Here is a 17,542-nt window from a genome sequence, read left to right as displayed (position 1 = left end):
ATGTGACACATTAGTTTTAAACTAATAAAATCAATATTTATATCCAATAATAGAAACATATGAAATTATACCACAAAATAACAAACAACTTCAAAATCCAAAAAAGCAAATATAGATAAATAGATACCATCATAAAATTTGAAGGGCAAATCGGTAATTAGATCCAAAAGAATAATAAATAAACAAAATTATCTAATTATTTCCATGTGTCAAAAAGAAGAAATTAATTTAGTGAAAATTTCATTGAGAGAGAGAGAGAGAAATAAATAAATAAAAAGTGAGACTTTTTTTTTAAAAAAAAATATAAAGATGAGATCATATAATAATAGAATATCGGTTGAAGTCAATAATGCTTTTCTATAGTATATTCAAATAAGAGAGTATTCATAAATGTGAATATACAAAATAAAAATAAAAATAAAAATAAAAATGGTTGGGTTCCATCTAGTTTCCAAGCACTTTCCAGCTGCAAATTCTAAGTCTCATCCTGACTGGTCAATCTCCCTTTTCTCCTTCTTCTTCTTCTTCCTTTCCCACTTCTCTCTGTATATATATAATCATCCATTTCTCTTCCATTCCATTTCATCTTTATCTCTTCTTCTTCTTCTTCTTAAATCTCCACATCAAAATCCCACATTCCCAATTCTATCTGTTCATCACCAAAAATGAGACCTCACGAACCTTATTCTGAGAATAATTCCGACGCGGAGAGCGTCGCCAGCGTCAGAAGGGGTGATCGGAGAGCCTTCAGCGGTCCAATTTCTTCCTCCACAAAGCAAAGGAAGAATGCTAAATTCGACCTCTCTTCTTCTTCTTCCTCTCCCAAGGCTGCCGATGACGACGACACCTATGTTGAAATCACCCTCGATATTCGCGATGACTCTGTCGCCGTCCACAGTGTTCACACCGCCGGCGCCGGCCAAGATCCCGACGCTCTTGAAGACCCTGAACTTTCCCTTCTCGCCAAAAGAACTCTCGAGAAGAAATCTTCCTCTTTCCGAGCCTCTGTTCTTCGTTCCACTTCTTCTCGTATCAAACAGGTCTCTCAGGAGCTTAAACGATTCACCTCGCTCAACCGCCGCACCTCCACTCGCCGCTTCGATCGGACTAAATCTGCAGCCACCCACGCTCTTAAAGGGCTTAAGTTCATCGCTGCCAAAACCGGCGGTGGTGGAACCTCCGCCGCTTGGGCTCCGGTTGAGAAGCGGTTCGATGAACTCACCGCCTCCACCAACGGCCTCCTCCCTTCCTCCTTGTTCGGAGAATGCATTGGTGAGCTCTCTGTTATCAATTCCCAAAACAGGGGTGGAGAGTTAACTCTGTTTCTTATACTCGGTTCTTTCATTATTTTTGTAGGAATGAACAAAGATTCGAAAGAATTCGCCGGTGAGCTTTTCCGTGCACTTGCTCGTAGGCGCAACATTACCGGTGATTCCATCAACAAAGCTCAACTCAAAGAGTTCTGGGATCAGATCTCCGATGACAGCTTCGATTCCAGGCTACAAACTTTCTTTGACATGTAACCAACCTCCCTAATCCCTATCACTACTTACTTAATCAATCTCTCCCCCAAATCAAACTAAAACTAAAATCTTCAATTAATTTGAAACTTCAGGGTGGATACGGACGCAGATGGAAGAATCACAGAAGAAGAAGTCGAAGAGGTACCCATTTAACTACCAGCCTCCGTTCTCTCTTTCTTTCTTTTTTTTTTTTTTTTTGAAGATACGGTAATTAAAGTGTGGGTGGAGAATCAAATCTCCAAACTTTGAGACCAATAATATAAACATTACGTCAATTGAGCTACGCTCTTGGCTCAACCTCCTTTATTTCAATTCTAATCTATTCATTAAACCCGGTTTAAATTTACCCTGTTTGTAGATTATTAGCATGAGTGCTTCTGCTAACAAGCTATCCACAATTCAAAAACAAGCAAAAGAATACGCCGCCTTGATCATGGAAGAACTCGACCCAGGAAATGCAGGATACATCATGGTAAGTGAAATCAAACAAGAAAGTTAGAAAAAAAATAAATCTTGAAAAATGAACTCTGTTTTATAATACTGTAATTTTCTCTGTTGCAGATACACAATCTGGAAACTCTGTTATTACAAGCTCCAAATCAATCAGTGAGGGTGAGTGACAGTCGAGTTTTAAGTCAATTACTAAGCCAAAAGCTGAAGGTAACAAACGAAAGCAACCCCATCGTAAGAACATACGACAAATTCCAGTACTTTGTAGAAGACAATTGGCAGAGGATTTGGGTGTTAATGCTGTGGCTCGGCATCTGCGGCGGTCTCTTCGCTTACAAATTCATCCAATACCGTCACAGAGAGGTGTTCAACGTAATGGGTTACTGCGTTTCAATCGCTAAAGGAGGAGCCGAAACTCTAAAATTCAACATGGCTCTAATTCTGCTCCCTGTTTGTCGTAACACCATCACTTGGCTTCGTAACAAAACCAAATTAGGCGTCGTCGTTCCCTTCGATGACAATCTCAATTTCCACAAGGTTATTGCAGTGGGAATTTCTGTAGGAGTGGGGTTGCATGCAATCGCTCATTTGACATGCGATTTTCCTCGGCTTCTCCATGCAACAGAGGAACAATACGAGCCACTGAAGCCATTCTTTGGCGAGGAGCAGCCTGATAACTATTGGTGGTTTGTTAAAGGAGTGGAGGGCGTTACAGGGATTATAATGGTTGTATTAATGGCCATTGCTTTCACATTAGCCACTCCATGGTTTAGAAGAAACAAGCTCAATGTACCTAAACCCTTCAAAAAGCTAACTGGGTTCAATGCCTTTTGGTACTCCCACCATCTCTTCGTTGCCGTCTACGCCCTCCTCGTCGTCCACGGCATCTATCTTTACCTAATGAAAGAATGGTATAAGAAAACGGTAAGCGTTATAACAACTCCTCTTTATTTAAACGTATATTTTAGTTTCTAATATGTCTCCAAACTTTGGTATGAATTTACAGACGTGGATGTATTTGGCGGTACCAGTTGTTCTTTACACATGCGAAAGGTTGATAAGGGCATTCAGATCAGGGATCAAGCCAGTGAAGATCCTTAAGGTAAGGAATTTAGTTCAATAACAATAAATGTTGCAGCTTATGTTGTGGTATGTTGTTTTGCAATTTAAGTAATGGGAAACTTTTTGGGTTTTTGATTAATTAAGGTGGCTGTTTATCCTGGAAACGTTCTGGCATTGCACATGTCTAAGCCACATGGTTTCAAATACAAGAGTGGGCAATACATGTTTGTTAACTGCAGAGACGTATCCCCATTCGAGTGGTAAGTTCAATATTCTATATTTTTGTTATTGAAAAACTAAAAAGATGTAAAACAAAGTTATATAAATTTTAATGGAATGTATGAATACAGGCATCCATTTTCAATAACTTCAGCCCCAGAAGATAATTATTTGAGTGTTCATATTCGAACACTTGGTGATTGGACAAGGCAACTCAAGAATGTTTTCTCAGAAGTTTGTGCACCTCCTCAAGCTGGAAAAAGTGGACTTCTCAGAGCTGAATTTTTGCAAGGAGGAGCTCCTAATCCTAAGTAAGATATTAAATCAACCTTAAATCTTTTTACTAATTAACATTACCATTAAATTATTTGGATTTAAGCATATGAAGATAAGGTTGAATAAATATCAAGAAGTTACCATAAAATATAACCCTTTTTGTTTTTTTGTTTTTTTGGTTTTTTATTTTTGTGTTATTGGCTTGCGGTCCATCACATCATATGGTGGTTGCATTATTGATACCAAGAATTCGTCCAAAACACACCCTTTGAAAAAAGAATAAAGAATTATTTTTTTTTCATATATGATATGATAAGGTCACGGAAATTGTAGAATCTTTTTTCGGTTTGGTTTTGTTGGTTTCACTACTGCATCAGCTGAAAGAGACGTATAGTTACTGTTTTGTTCGTGTACGGCATTCATATTCATTAAAAAAAATATTAAAATGTATCTCGAACTGCATCTATTTTTATACATTCTATTAAATGGTTTGATGATGATTTGTCACATGGAAAATTATTCTCCTTTCTCTTTTGCACTATTTTAATTTATTATTTACATGTGTGTGTAACGAGAGTATGATGCATAAAAATAAGTGCATTTTGGGAGACATTCAAATATGCTCATTCATTAATTAGAAATGACACAAGGGATAAATTAAGTTGATTGGTGATTTAACACAAACTAATTATATGAATTGGATATACAGGTTCCCGAAAATATTGATCGACGGTCCATACGGGGCACCAGCACAAGACTACAAGAAATACGACGTGGTATTACTAGTAGGGTTAGGAATTGGGGCTACACCAATGGTGAGTATAGTGAAAGACATAATCGACAACATAGAGGAGAAAGAAGCAGAAGCAAATGCAGTAGAGAATGGGCAACAAGGGCATAGCAATCGAGGTGGGAGCAAGCACGGGAAAGGGTTCCGAACTCGAAAGGCATACTTTTACTGGGTGACGCGAGAGCAAGGGTCATTCGAATGGTTTAAAGGGATAATGAACGAGGTAGCGGAAATGGACGAGAGAGGGGTGATCGAGTTACACAACTATTGCACGAGTGTGTACGAAGAAGGGGATGCTAGGTCTGCGTTGATAGCAATGCTTCAGTCGTTGCAACATGCTAAGAGTGGAGTGGATGTGGTATCAGGGACTAGAGTAAAGTCACATTTTGCTAAGCCAAATTGGAGACAAGTTTATAAAAAGATAACTCTTCATCATCCTGATACTCGAGTTGGGGTGTTTTACTGTGGGGCTCCAGCACTCACTAAGGAGCTTAGCCAATTGGCTTCGGATTTCTCTCGTAAAACATCCACTAAGTTCGAGTTTCACAAAGAGAACTTCTAATTGGATTTGAAATCAGATCAGTTTTATAATATGAATGGCAAGGTCAATGATGTTGGTGATGGTTGACACATACCGCACTAAACCCTAAACCAACCACCCAACCCCATTCATTACATGCCCATTACCGCAGCCGCCGCGTTTGCCCACATTTAATTTTTTCTTTTTTCCTCTCTTATGTAGCTTTTTTTTTTTTTTTTAATTTTTTGCCAACTATAAATACATAAACTTACTGTAAACATGTAATTCCAATCCTATTTCTTCCAAGAAATCTAAGCTTTTTTTCCTTCTTTCATTTATTCTATTAAGCTTTTCAATAGATTTTAGAATTAGTTTCTTCAACTTCATCAAAATTAGTTAAATAATAATAAGAATAATTTTCTTATTTTTTAAGTCTTATTGAAAATACAATAGATTAAATTTATATATTTCAAAATCGTATCTTAACTAATCTAGTATGTTTTTGTTATTTGTAATCATTTTAACTAGATTTTAGCTTATCCAAAACAATCTCAACCAATAACATTCAGCTTGAAGAAATTCTTAAATTGATGGTTAGAGATATGTTTATTTATTCTTATAGAATATGCTCTTGCATTCTTCAAGAAAAAAAAAAATCCAACGTATAACAGTATTTGAAACTATGGTTGTTGATGACCGGCAGTAGACTTATATAGTTTTTGTATTAAAAATGAAAGGAGCAACTTAATATTGAAGTATGGCCATGTAGGTAGATTTGTGCTCTCATAACATAATAATAAAGTAATTGTAATAAATTTTTCATTATAATATTTGAGAGAGAGGAATCAAACTCTAAATTTAAGATGGATAATATAAATTTTTGATAATTGATATTAGATTAAGTTTCATATAATAATGGAGGTAATTACTTGAGAAAAACGTATGATTTGTATATAATAAAGAATAATAAATTGAATTTTGTCGGATTAAGGAGTGCGGCCACATGGGAAAGGATGACCCCCCAAAATGCAAGGGGTCGTCTTTAGCTATAATGTTAATTATTATTATCTTTTTTTTTTTTTTTATTAGAAAAAATGGAAATGTAAGATTGTAAGTATAAGTTACCGTTCTTTTGTAAGATTGGAAGACAATTTCAAAATAAAAATAAGAATCATTCTTCAAATTTTATGTATACTAATCAGAATTAGATGCATGGCATATGTATTATAACGTTGAAAATGAAAGGAATGTGTGTAAGTTGAAATAAAAGTTTTCTATTAAGTACTCATTTTTTCTTAATATATATTTTTTAAAAATCATATTATTCAAAACAATTTTTTTAAGCTTTTGAATTGATTTTTGATCACTTAAATAAAATCTTTTGATAGTAAGAAAACCAACAATTAAATAATATTTGTATTTATAATAAGAATACTTTAAAATAAAAGCCCATCACTTTTATTAGAAATAAAAACATGTTTCTATTATATTAATTTATTTCAAAATTATACATGGACAAATTGTTGTATATTTACAATAAATCTGAGGAATGGAAAAAAAAAATAGTATAAAAGTATGTAAAAATAATAAATGTTTAGGGATTGTTTGGTTCGTAATCTGGATTTTGTTTTATGGTTTCAAATTCACTGAATTGAACGAATATATGTTTGGTAGACAACCTTAATTCTGTTTTCTTCGAACTTTTTTGGATTATATGATCAAAATAGTGCAAAATCTGAAAATAATATTTTTATGTTTTCTTTGTATTCAGAATTTGAATTTTAAAATTTAAAATGTAGAATTATCTTGAATAAAAATAAAAACATTTAAAAATATAATATGTCATGTTATAAATTTAATTTAATTGTTTAAAAAATAAAAATATATAATATATAATATATTATGAATTAAATTAGGTTAAATTCTAAGTTTCATCTCTATGGTTTGGATAAAGTTAGTCATATTCAAATCCCTTTTTAGATTTAGATATTATATAGATTTCATATTTTTATTTTTATTTTCTAGAATCGGAAGAGATACTTAAAACATAACCATTAAACTTTTCTTAAAAAAAGAAAAGAAAAGATATTACTTTTAACAAAGTTTTAAGTGTGCGTTCATGTGCTTGAATGCTAGTGCTACAATAAAACTTCTACAATTTCTACCCAAAAAACAAAATGGAAGCAAAAAAGTTGGAGGGAGGGAGTGACAAAATTCTTTAAAAAAAAAAAAAGAAAAGAAAAAGAAAAAGAAAGAAAAGGGAGAGAGATACCCATGAAAATGAGAGGTTGAAATTAGTTATTTATAGAAAAAATTTTGATTTCATAATTTAATTTAATTTAAAATCAAATTATATTCATGTGTTATAGCATGAGATATAAAAGGATAAAATGTGATTTTTTAAAATCTACTATTATTTACCATGCAAAAAATAGGACTTCTCTTTTATTTAACGTGAATTTAAGATTTTAGGGTATAAAATGTGATTTTTTTTTTCATTTTTCCTTTCTTTAACGTGAATATTAGATTTTACGGATAAAATGTGATTTTTTTTTTTAACAAAATCTTATTTTAATGTGAATTACATAAAAGAAAATAGGAAGAAATTTTTTATTTTAATAATTTTAATGTGAAATTATATTATATATCATGTGACTATCAATTAGGGCAATAGGGGAAATTAAATGTTTCTCCCACATACCCTTTTAGACGATATAAATAGATTTGTTGAATTAAAAAGAAAAACAATATTTATATTATGAATAAAACAAATTTTTTTTGTTCAAATTAGAGTCACGTGACTAAAAGTATTTTTTTTTCTATTCAAAATCATAATATTTTGATTTAAAAAACACTTCACACTCAATTCTCAGTAGGGGTATTCAAATGACTTGACAACCCGAACAATCTAGACTACCTAATCTAAATTATAAGGGTTGGACTGGTTTAGTTTAATTTTGGGTTGGGTTGAATTGATTTTTTTTTATGTTTTTTCGGGTTGGGTTGGATTCGGATTTCACTTTTAAAGTTTCGGGTTGACCCAACCCAATCTGAATTTCTAATATTATTAAAACTATATATATTGTAACTTATAAATATTATAACCTATATATATTTTTGTGATGTTTGTATGAAGTTTGTAATAGATATTTTAGATTTTGATATTTAACCTTTGAGTTTTATGAAATTTTAATTATTAGTATGTGTTGTACACAAATTTAAGTATTTTAAGTTAACAAATAATGTAATAAAAAAAAAGAATAAATAACCCGACAACCGGAGACCTTATTCAGGTCATTTGGGTTGCCAACCCGTATTTTCATGGTTCGTTCAAAAAATCACCCAATCCAACCCATGTATATCCCTAATTCTTGGGTTACTTAAAAATAGTTTTAAAAAATGCTAAAAACACTTGAAAATTATTTTATTAAATACTTAATAAGTGTCTTTGTCCGAGTGCTTAACCTAGATAGGAAACTAAAATAATTCTTAAAAAAATATATTGAATTAAGCAACAAAATAGTGAAGAGCTTTTAGGGCACTAAGATGATGGAGGATGTGAGGAGTTCTGATATTTGGAGAGTTCTGATGTCTGGGGAGTTCTGATCGAATATGAACGATCGAGTATAATCGAGTATGTTCAAAAACTGAGATGATATACAATACACGGAAGGAAAATGACGGTGAGATACGAAATACGTTCCGAAAATGGGCCCACAAACAATTAAAATAATGGGCCTCCAAACACTTAGATGATATAGGATGTGAGGATATATCATCTCATGTTGGGCCCCCTAAATAGCCCATTAAAGTATTTCTAAAACACGCTCGCTTAGCATTTTTTTGCGGTTGTGACTTGAATTGTCATGCATTTCAATTTGATCATGTTGTTTGCTTTTATGGAGTTTATTAGGCAAATAGTTAAATCTAAAAGCTTAAAAAATAGCCAACTATTTTCTTTTTAAGAAAGAACAAATTGATGAACCTATCTATTTATTTTTTTAAAATGTGATAGTAGATCAAAATACTACCGAGTGATGAGATAATAAAAAATATATTATATATAATATTAAAAATCGTTAGAAAATCTGGATAAATTGAATTGAGATTAAAATATCATATAATAACAAATCACTCTAAATCTCATAATCACTTTGGCTTTGAAAATTCTTCCAAATACGTTAAAAAAATCAAATATATTTTATAAATGTTTAATGATCTAGAGATGTTTTTGGCATGGGCCTCAAAGCAACAATCTCTTAAACAAGATAAACATATATATAAAAAAAGAAAAAAATAATAATAAGAGATTTTTGCTAGTACAACCATTTTAGGAGAAACTATAACATTAAAGGAGTTAAAAAACCATAAGCTTGACACTACCATATACATATAGTAGACTAGATTAATGTAAGAAAATGAGATATCGTGTGGAAACGTCACTCTTTCAAGATATTTTTTTATGGAAGATAATATATTTCGTGAATGATGTGATAATCTACTTCAAATCATTGCAAAAATGTCATCATGCCCCAACAATGATGAAAAGGAAAGCAAAAAAGGAAGGAAAAAAAAAGCCCAAAAATCTCATCAACCATCAAATAATTTAGGTGTGGGATAATACCAAATGAATCACATGACATGTGATGGATCTCTTCACTTGGAGGATCATAAGAATCTTTTTAAACAAATATATAATAATATATTTGAATAAGTTAGGGCTACAAGCACTTTGGATGGCATTAGATTATGCAATATGGCTAACCCCACTCCACACCCTACCTTGTTCATCAACTTTTTTAATGCAATTTTTATCCTTAATTCTTCTCTTTTTTCTTATATATTGATAAACATTCAATCAAATTCCATTCTTCTTTTCAACTTTAATAATAATGATAAGGCTCTAAAATATTTTAATTACTACCATCTATAATCATGTTTACATATTGATAGGAGGAAGGCCGTTGCACTCTAAGGATTTTTTCTTTTAGGTAAAGTTAAACAATAATATAGTTTTAAAAAATGAAAAATATAGGATAGTGGTGAAAAAAAGCATTTTAATATTGTAATTAAAAAAACAAATTTTGATTTAAGTTTGAAATCAAAACTAATGGCAAGTATAGGGTAGTTAAGTAGGTGTAAAAAGAAACTCATATATCTAGTACACGATTTGGACCCTCTACCTTTTGTATACATATAATATTTTCCAATCTACTTTATTTTTGTCAATACTTACTTAAATAATAATATTTAGAAAGTATATTTTTTTTATTTCTTGTTTTTATCACTTTAATAATAACAAAATTGTACCTCAATTTTTTGTCACTTTATTAATAACAAAATTGTATATCAACCCTCATTTCAAAGATTAAAGCCAAATAAATTAAACAAATAATAAAGAGAGAAAGGAAAAAAGAGAACAACACAAAAGCTTATACAGGTTCGTCCCAATATTATGCTATGTGTAGTCTTCTACAACGACAGGTTATATGCTTATGATGAAGATTCCAAAAGACCCCTTAACTAGCCCTACAAATCTCTAATCTCAAATAGCCTAACACGAACTATTTATTTTTAAGTATCACAATAATGTATTTTGGGATTAACAATAAAGAGAAACAACAAAAACTCAAGAAAACACTCACTGTATATTTTCCTCGCAGAATTTATGACTGCTACGATTCGAATTACCTCAAACTCACATAAATATTTGTACATGTAAGCTTTTATCGAAAATAACATAAAGCCCATGACGGGTCTACACCCAAAATCTTCAATTAAAAAATTGGCGTCTAAGATTTTTTCTCCACACAATTCTAAAAATCTCTCACCTTAGAAACAAAATGGGTGACCTTGTCTCCCACTGCAATAAAATTGATGATCTTAACAAACTCCAAAAACAGTTACTTAAAAGTACAACCGTTGTTACTATTCTTCTTGGCAAACTCAAAAGCTCAATAAACAACATGTAAAACAAAAATTGTCATACAACCACAAAAAATAAATATATAAATGTAGCACATAAATATATATATATATATATATATATATATATATATATATATATATATATACTTGCTCCAAAGTATGAGCAAGCTATGTGAGCTGTCTACTAGACATAAAAAACAACCATGTACTCCCACTTGATAGCTAAGTGGTAATAACGGATGATATAGATTTTCTTCAATAAAAAATATCAATTCTTAAAGAAGGTACATGCTGCAAAATGACTTTCTTCCTTCAAGTATGGTGCCATCTAATTAGAGACTCTATCTTTGATCTTAGCCACTACCTATGATTTAATTGTAATTTTTATCATCCAACTTATCAATAAAGATGAGTTTTATATTCATCATAGACATTAACCTGACATATAATACTTAAAAAGTTCTAGAAGTTCATTTATGTTGATATGATATAAAAATAAATAAATAAATAAAACCATTTAGGTGCATTATTAAGATTTAGTAAAAACATTATAAAAAAATATATTAGATTGTTTGAAAACTAGTAATTTATTTAAGTGCATTGATTTTGAAGCTAAGATAACATAATCCTAAAACATCTGTAAAAGTGGGTGGAATTGAAGGCAAAGAATGAGAAAGAGACAAAAAATGGTTTTGAATAGTCAAAATACATAGGCCGGAGAATGAAAGCCAAACTTATTTACACCAAAATTTTCAAAGTTTGATTGCGTTTTCTACCATACTTCCCCCCCTCCATGAATTTTATATGTATTATGCTCCAAAATAGCATGAGAGGACAAATATTTGCATTCAATTTGTCAAAAAAGAATGGGAAATTTTAAAATATTCATAATTCTTGTAGAATGTTTTAATTCAATTAATCCTAAAAAAAATTATCACATTTAACATTCAATTTATAGTCTGTCGCACTAAAAATACTATTAAATATATGATACAATAAGTCAACTTGTTATGACTTTTGAACGTAATTAAATATTTACCTTTCTTTTTCATACGATTTTTTAGCTCAACAATATATGAACGATAATAAGATTCAAACTTCTTATCTCTTAATTTAAGTCATATATTTCAACCGAATAAATTTACTCAAATTTGATTTCTTTTATACATTCCTTTATAGTAGTTTAGTGCTCCTCAACAATATTTTAAACAAAGAAGTAAATGTTGTATTTTGAAGCTAATTTCAAAATTAAGTATTTTAGCCAAAGGCATTTTTATTACAAGAATATATAAGTAAGAAGAATTTTTAATATTTAGACATGTGAGTCCACATTATTATAAGATCTTGAAAATGATGATCCTCAATGGAGCGCTTAGATAACAAGGATTTGAAAAAAAATTAAAGTCCCGTTTTGTAATCATTTGATTTTTTATTTTTGTTTTTAAAAATTAAGTTTATTTCATCCGTATCTCTTACTATGATTTGCATTTTTCTTAAGTACAATGGTTGAATTCTTAACCAAATTCCAAAAATAAAAGCAACATTTTTAAAGCTATTTTTTAGTTATCAAAATTTGGCTTGACTTTTAAACTATGGGTGAAAAGTTGATGAAAAAGAAGAAATTTGGAGATGAAAGTAGTGTCAATAGACTTTATTTTCGAAAACAAAATCGCTATCAAACGGAGTCTAAAATAACCAAACTATATGAGATTTGTTATAAATCATGAATAACAGTAGATGTAAATGTTTAGTCTTAATTTCTAAATGTTTTTGGACAATTATTTAAGTAGAAATTTTCAATTTTATTCGTACATTCTAGTTATCGACTCCTTTTTTTTTTTTTTTTGGTTAAATTTCTTTATAAATTTTCAAATTTCATCGGATGTCTTTTTTTTTTTTTTTTAAGTAATACATCAATTAACTAATATACCAAACATAAAAATTGATATATAAAATATAAAATATATTAAATATATTATTGATATACATGCTGATACACCAAAAAAACTAAAATTGAAATAATGAAAAATGGAAATCACATCTAAATTTTATTTTGTTATATAAGTAAATTTCAAAAAACATTACTAACCTTACCATTTTTAATATATTTTTTAAAAAATGCCTAACAAAGTTAAAAGAGGGTTGGTACAATTTGAACTTTGAAGTCTTGGGAACATATTTGAATTTGAGAGTATCTCTATCTCTACCATATTAAAAGGGTAAAATGGAAGAATCTTTAACTTCCCATTTTGCCCTTATTTCTTTTTAAAATTTCTATTTTGCCCTTTCACTGCTTTTCCTTTAATTTTATTTTTTTCCTCTTCACGTAAAATATTTTTTCAGTTCGACTTTTTTACTTTTCACTTAACTGTTTTTTAAATCTCATGTCTCTTCATTTTAAACCCTTTCCAGCATAATCAATTCTTTATAATACAATAACAACATTTTAAGAAAGAGAAGTTTAAGAAAATTAATTTGTTTCAATTTTTTCGTTAAAAACCATCAGATTCCAAAAACAGTGTTCAAGATTTCTCAAAGGTGAGTCATTTACTCATGTCTCTAAATTTTATTTCGACTTCATTTTTAGTTCGATGAAATTGGTGATTAATGGTAGAATTATTACTTTTTTTCTTCCTTATTTTGTTTCTATGTATTCATAGGCACTTTGATTAACTTTATCATGTTTGATTTTTTATTGTTAGTATAATTTTGGATTTTGGGATTGTTTAATTTTTTGAAAGATTTGGCTTAGAGGTTTATTTAATTTGTTTTAGTCGTAGAGATTTAAGGAGCCATCATTCATTATATATATATATATATATATATTATATATATATTTATATATTATAAAAAAATTTGATTGATGAATTTTATGAATGACTTTTTTTTAAGTCTTGCAGGATAATTTTTTAATAATTATTTTGATTTTGTTCTTTAGCGTCTCTTTATTTTGTTTATGGTTGTTACCAACCGTCAAAATTATCAATCAGAGACTTGTTTTTCCTTTTATAGTGAAATTGCATTTGTCAATATATGAAAGTAAGTATATTTTAAGTTAAATGAGAATTGGTGATTAATGGTGGAATTGTTACTTATTTGTCGACATATGAAAGTAAGTATATTCTAAGTTAAATAGGAATTGGTGATTAATGGTGGAATTGTTTTTTTTTCCTCATTTTGTATTTCGAATAACTTTATCACCTTTGATTTTTGGTTTGTTTGTTTAATTTTGGGTTTTGGGTTTTGGTTTTTTTTTTTTTTTTTTTTTTTTTTTTTTTTTTTTTTTTTTTGTTTTGGAGATTTTGATTTAGGGGTTTATTTATTTTGTTTCAATTGTAGAGATTTAAGAACCATCATTCATCTACAATTTTTTTTAGATATTTCGGTATATGAATTTTATGAATTTCTTTTTTTAAGTATTGCAGGAATAAATTTTTTGAAAACTATTTCAATTTTGTTATTAATTTAACGTCTCTTTATTTTGTTTATGGTGGTTACGAAACAGTCAGAGTTATTAATGAGTGACTTTTTTCCTTTTATAGTGAAATTGAATTTGTCCACATATGAAAGTATCTATGATTTACTAATTTCTCAAAAGTTTACATCTACTTTATTTTTAGATATTTTGATATATGAATTTTATGAGTTTGTTGAAAGTGATCTTGTTATTGTTTGATTTTTTTTGCTACAATATTATATATGTTTGTTCGTTCGTTTTTTTTCAATCTTTTAAATTTGTGTTAATTGCAATGTATTTAAATATTAATACACACTCATAAAATTCATATGAAGAAAATAATGTTTTGGTTTTTTTATGAGATGTTACCGAATGAAAAGTCTTTAAAAAGACTAGGAAATATAGAGACATGGATAGATAAGTTGAGAAAATTGGGGAAAGAGATTTGTAAAATTGATTTAGCCTTTCCAATTTTAATTTCAATATTAATCCCACACCTTTCTCATGAAAAATAAGTAGCAACAACCTCATTTTTCAAAATAAGGAGACAAAATTTGAATGTATAAATTTAAATTATTGGTACATATGAAACAACTAAAATGTGATCTTATGAAAACATTATAATAAATTATTTGATTACCTAACTTTTGAAAGATTATGAAGTTTTTATTTGCTGCATACTATAAATTCACTATTTCTTACAAAATCTATTTAAACTACAAGATTTCACGTGGATTGCACGTGTTCTTGACTAGTACATATAAATTAGAGAAACTTTATATCATCTAATTTAAGTAAAACTGCCCATCTATGACTAAAAAAATGCCAACAAAGATTTGAAATAATAATAATAAGAAGAAGAAATAGGGTAAACTAGAAACTCTTAAAGAATTAAGCACAAAAATAATATGGGTACACACAAATTGGAAGAGTTTGCATATACTGTAGTTAATAATGAACTTATAGTGAGTAAAAGCATATGAAAATGGGTAGATGATGATCGAGCTAAGTCACCAAATTCATCTCCATAAAAGGGTAGATGTATAATTACATATACACATTGAAATTATTGAAAGTAAAAACATTGGTGTATGCTCAATATGGAAACACAACAAAATGAAATGGAGAAATTAAAAGAGTCTGAAAAAAAAAAAAAAAAAAAAAAAAAAAAAAAAAAAAAAAAGGGACATATAGACATATTCATTGAGATGGGGGTAGGTGTGGGTGCTGTATTTTACAAGTCAATTTTGGTAACCTGGTCAGTTTATATGTTGAACTATTTCTTTTGTTAGAGTTTTTTTCAAACAAATTACATCTATCTTTGATTTCTCTATTACTTGTGAACTTTTTTAGAACATGATATCTTTCTAGAGGCAACCATTTATAAAATTGCAAGTATTAAAAAGGGATAATTGTAATAGATGACAAAATTGGTTATCATATTTATGTCACACAAATAAATAGTTTATAAGAAAATTTTTAAAATTTTCGTGTCTATCACTCATATTGTTGGAAAAAATCTCCCACATTTTATCATATGAATAAACAAAAAAAAAACATAGAAATTAAAAGAAAACAATAAAATTGGAAACATATGAAATTAATAGGGGAAAACTCCAAAATGGAGAAAAAATCACGAACAAAAAAATTTTCATTATGTGAAAAATTATTACAATAACGTAGAATAATTCTCCTTGGCTCCAATCACACACTCTCTCAAAGTATTTGTACCACTCAGAACCATTTTCCTCGCTCTCAAACTAGATAATACAAAAGGGGAGTTTAACTAAAGTTAACACTTAAGCTTAAAGTGTTTTTAACTGGAAAACCAAAGACAGCTACTTTTAAAGTGCTTATAGCCTATCACTTCCTCAAACTTTTTCAATATGAAAAAACTGCACTTTTAATTTTCTGTCAGAACTCAACACATATACTATTTAATAGTTTATCAGTAATAGATCCTTATACCGATGTAGACTATCTTAATAATTTGATCATTGATAAACCACTATCATCAACAAACCATTTTAATAGTCTATCACTTGAAGACCTTTGTCTCTAATAGAACATTTTTATGTTTATCATTGATAGAAAATTTATTTATTACAAGTTATGAAAAACAACTTCAAGGTTGTTAGAAATTAGTTATACAAGCTATCTTTATATACATCTGTAAATTTCTTGTACAAGTAAGAGTGAAAGAAAAATTGAGAGATCAAGATAGTTAAACTACTCATCTTGTAATTTCTTGTTGTAGCTCCCAGATCAAGAAATTATCAGCTTCTCTGTGGACGTAGGCTTCTTTTTGGTCGAACCACGGAAAATTCTTGGTGTTGTTGAATAGGGTTAGTCATTGAAGTGTTTACAATTACCTGAGTGCTTGAAGTGAATCTTGTCCATCAAAGTGTAGGGTGAAGATCTATCTTCACGTGGATTGTGCTTTTAGCACACGGTTTTGTTCAAAATCAAATTCCATCAGTGGTTTTGGTTTCATTTCGGGCCAGGCTTTTAACAAAGCCTAAATAACATTTGTTTCAAGACAACATTGATTCTTTTAGCCCATCAAGCTCATCAAGCCTAACAAGTGGTATCAGAGCCTGCAAGAAAACTTCAAGATTAGTTAAGATTCTAAAGAAACAAAATCTTGGAGCTTTCAGACAGAGAAATGGCAGTAGCAACATATGATATTGAAAAGTTTGATGGGAAAGGAGACTTTAGCTTGTGGAAAGCCAAGATCAAAGCCATTTTGAGGCAACAAAGAGCTCATAAGACCCTTGAAGATCTAGCCAAGCTGCCTACTACTACAACAGAAGAAGAAAAGGAGAACATGGAGCTAATTGCTCATTGCACACTTGTTCTTAATTTGTCAGACAGTGTTCTAAGACAAGTGATCGACCAAGAAACAACATTCAAGATGTGGAGTAAGCTGAATGAGCTTTATGAGACAAAGAATCTGCTCAACAAGCTTTTCCTAAGGGAAATGTTTTTCACCTTCAAAATGAGTTCTTCGAAAACCTTGACAGAAAACTTAGATGACTTCAAAAGGATTACTACTGAATTCAAGACTCAAGGAGAAGAGATTGGGGTAGATAATGAAGCCATTGTGCTTCTTAACTCACTTCCGGATTCCTATAAGGATGTCAAGACTGGCCTAAAATATGGTAGAGACTCTCTAACTACTGATATTATCATTTCAGCCCTTAAAATCAGAGAGATTGAGCTTCTAACCAGTAAAGAAGATAAGCCCAGTGCTGAGGGTTTATTTGTCAAGGGAAAGTCTAAACAGAATAATAAGGAAAAGGGGAAACAAAGCTCAA

The 17,542-nt window shown here is 29.9% G+C and overlaps 1 protein-coding gene across 1 annotated transcript; it reads left to right on the top strand.

Annotated features, from left to right (window-relative positions):
* The first annotated feature begins 442 nt into the window (after positions 1-442).
* On the top strand, positions 443-5,174 carry RBOHD (respiratory burst oxidase homolog D). The gene is made up of 9 exons (XM_039048220.2): positions 443-1,272; positions 1,357-1,519; positions 1,616-1,664; positions 1,882-1,995; positions 2,085-2,897; positions 2,980-3,075; positions 3,180-3,295; positions 3,386-3,565; positions 4,240-5,174. The coding sequence occupies exons 1-9, from the start codon at positions 666-668 to the stop codon at positions 4,880-4,882; spliced, it is 2,781 nt and encodes a 926-aa protein (XP_038904148.2). The 5' UTR covers positions 443-665; the 3' UTR covers positions 4,883-5,174.
* Positions 5,175-17,542: the final 12,368 nt, after the last annotated feature.

This window comes from Benincasa hispida, chromosome 11 (assembly GCF_027475165.1).
Source record: "Benincasa hispida cultivar pf3 chromosome 11, pf3_genome.v1.1, whole genome shotgun sequence".
Lineage (NCBI taxonomy): Eukaryota > Viridiplantae > Streptophyta > Magnoliopsida > Cucurbitales > Cucurbitaceae > Benincasa > Benincasa hispida.
Note: the sequence above shows the minus strand (reverse complement) of the source record. Positions and strands in the feature narration are given on the sequence as shown.

Coding starts and splice junctions, on each gene's coding strand:
- RBOHD (XM_039048220.2), top strand. CDS start 666: ATGAGACCTCACGAACCTTATTCTGAGAATAATTCCGACGCGGAGAGC. Junction 1,665..1,881: donor CAGAAGAAGAAGTCGAAGAG/GTACCCATTTAA, acceptor CCCTGTTTGTAG/ATTATTAGCATGAGTGCTTC. Junction 3,076..3,179: donor AGCCAGTGAAGATCCTTAAG/GTAAGGAATTTA, acceptor TGATTAATTAAG/GTGGCTGTTTATCCTGGAAA.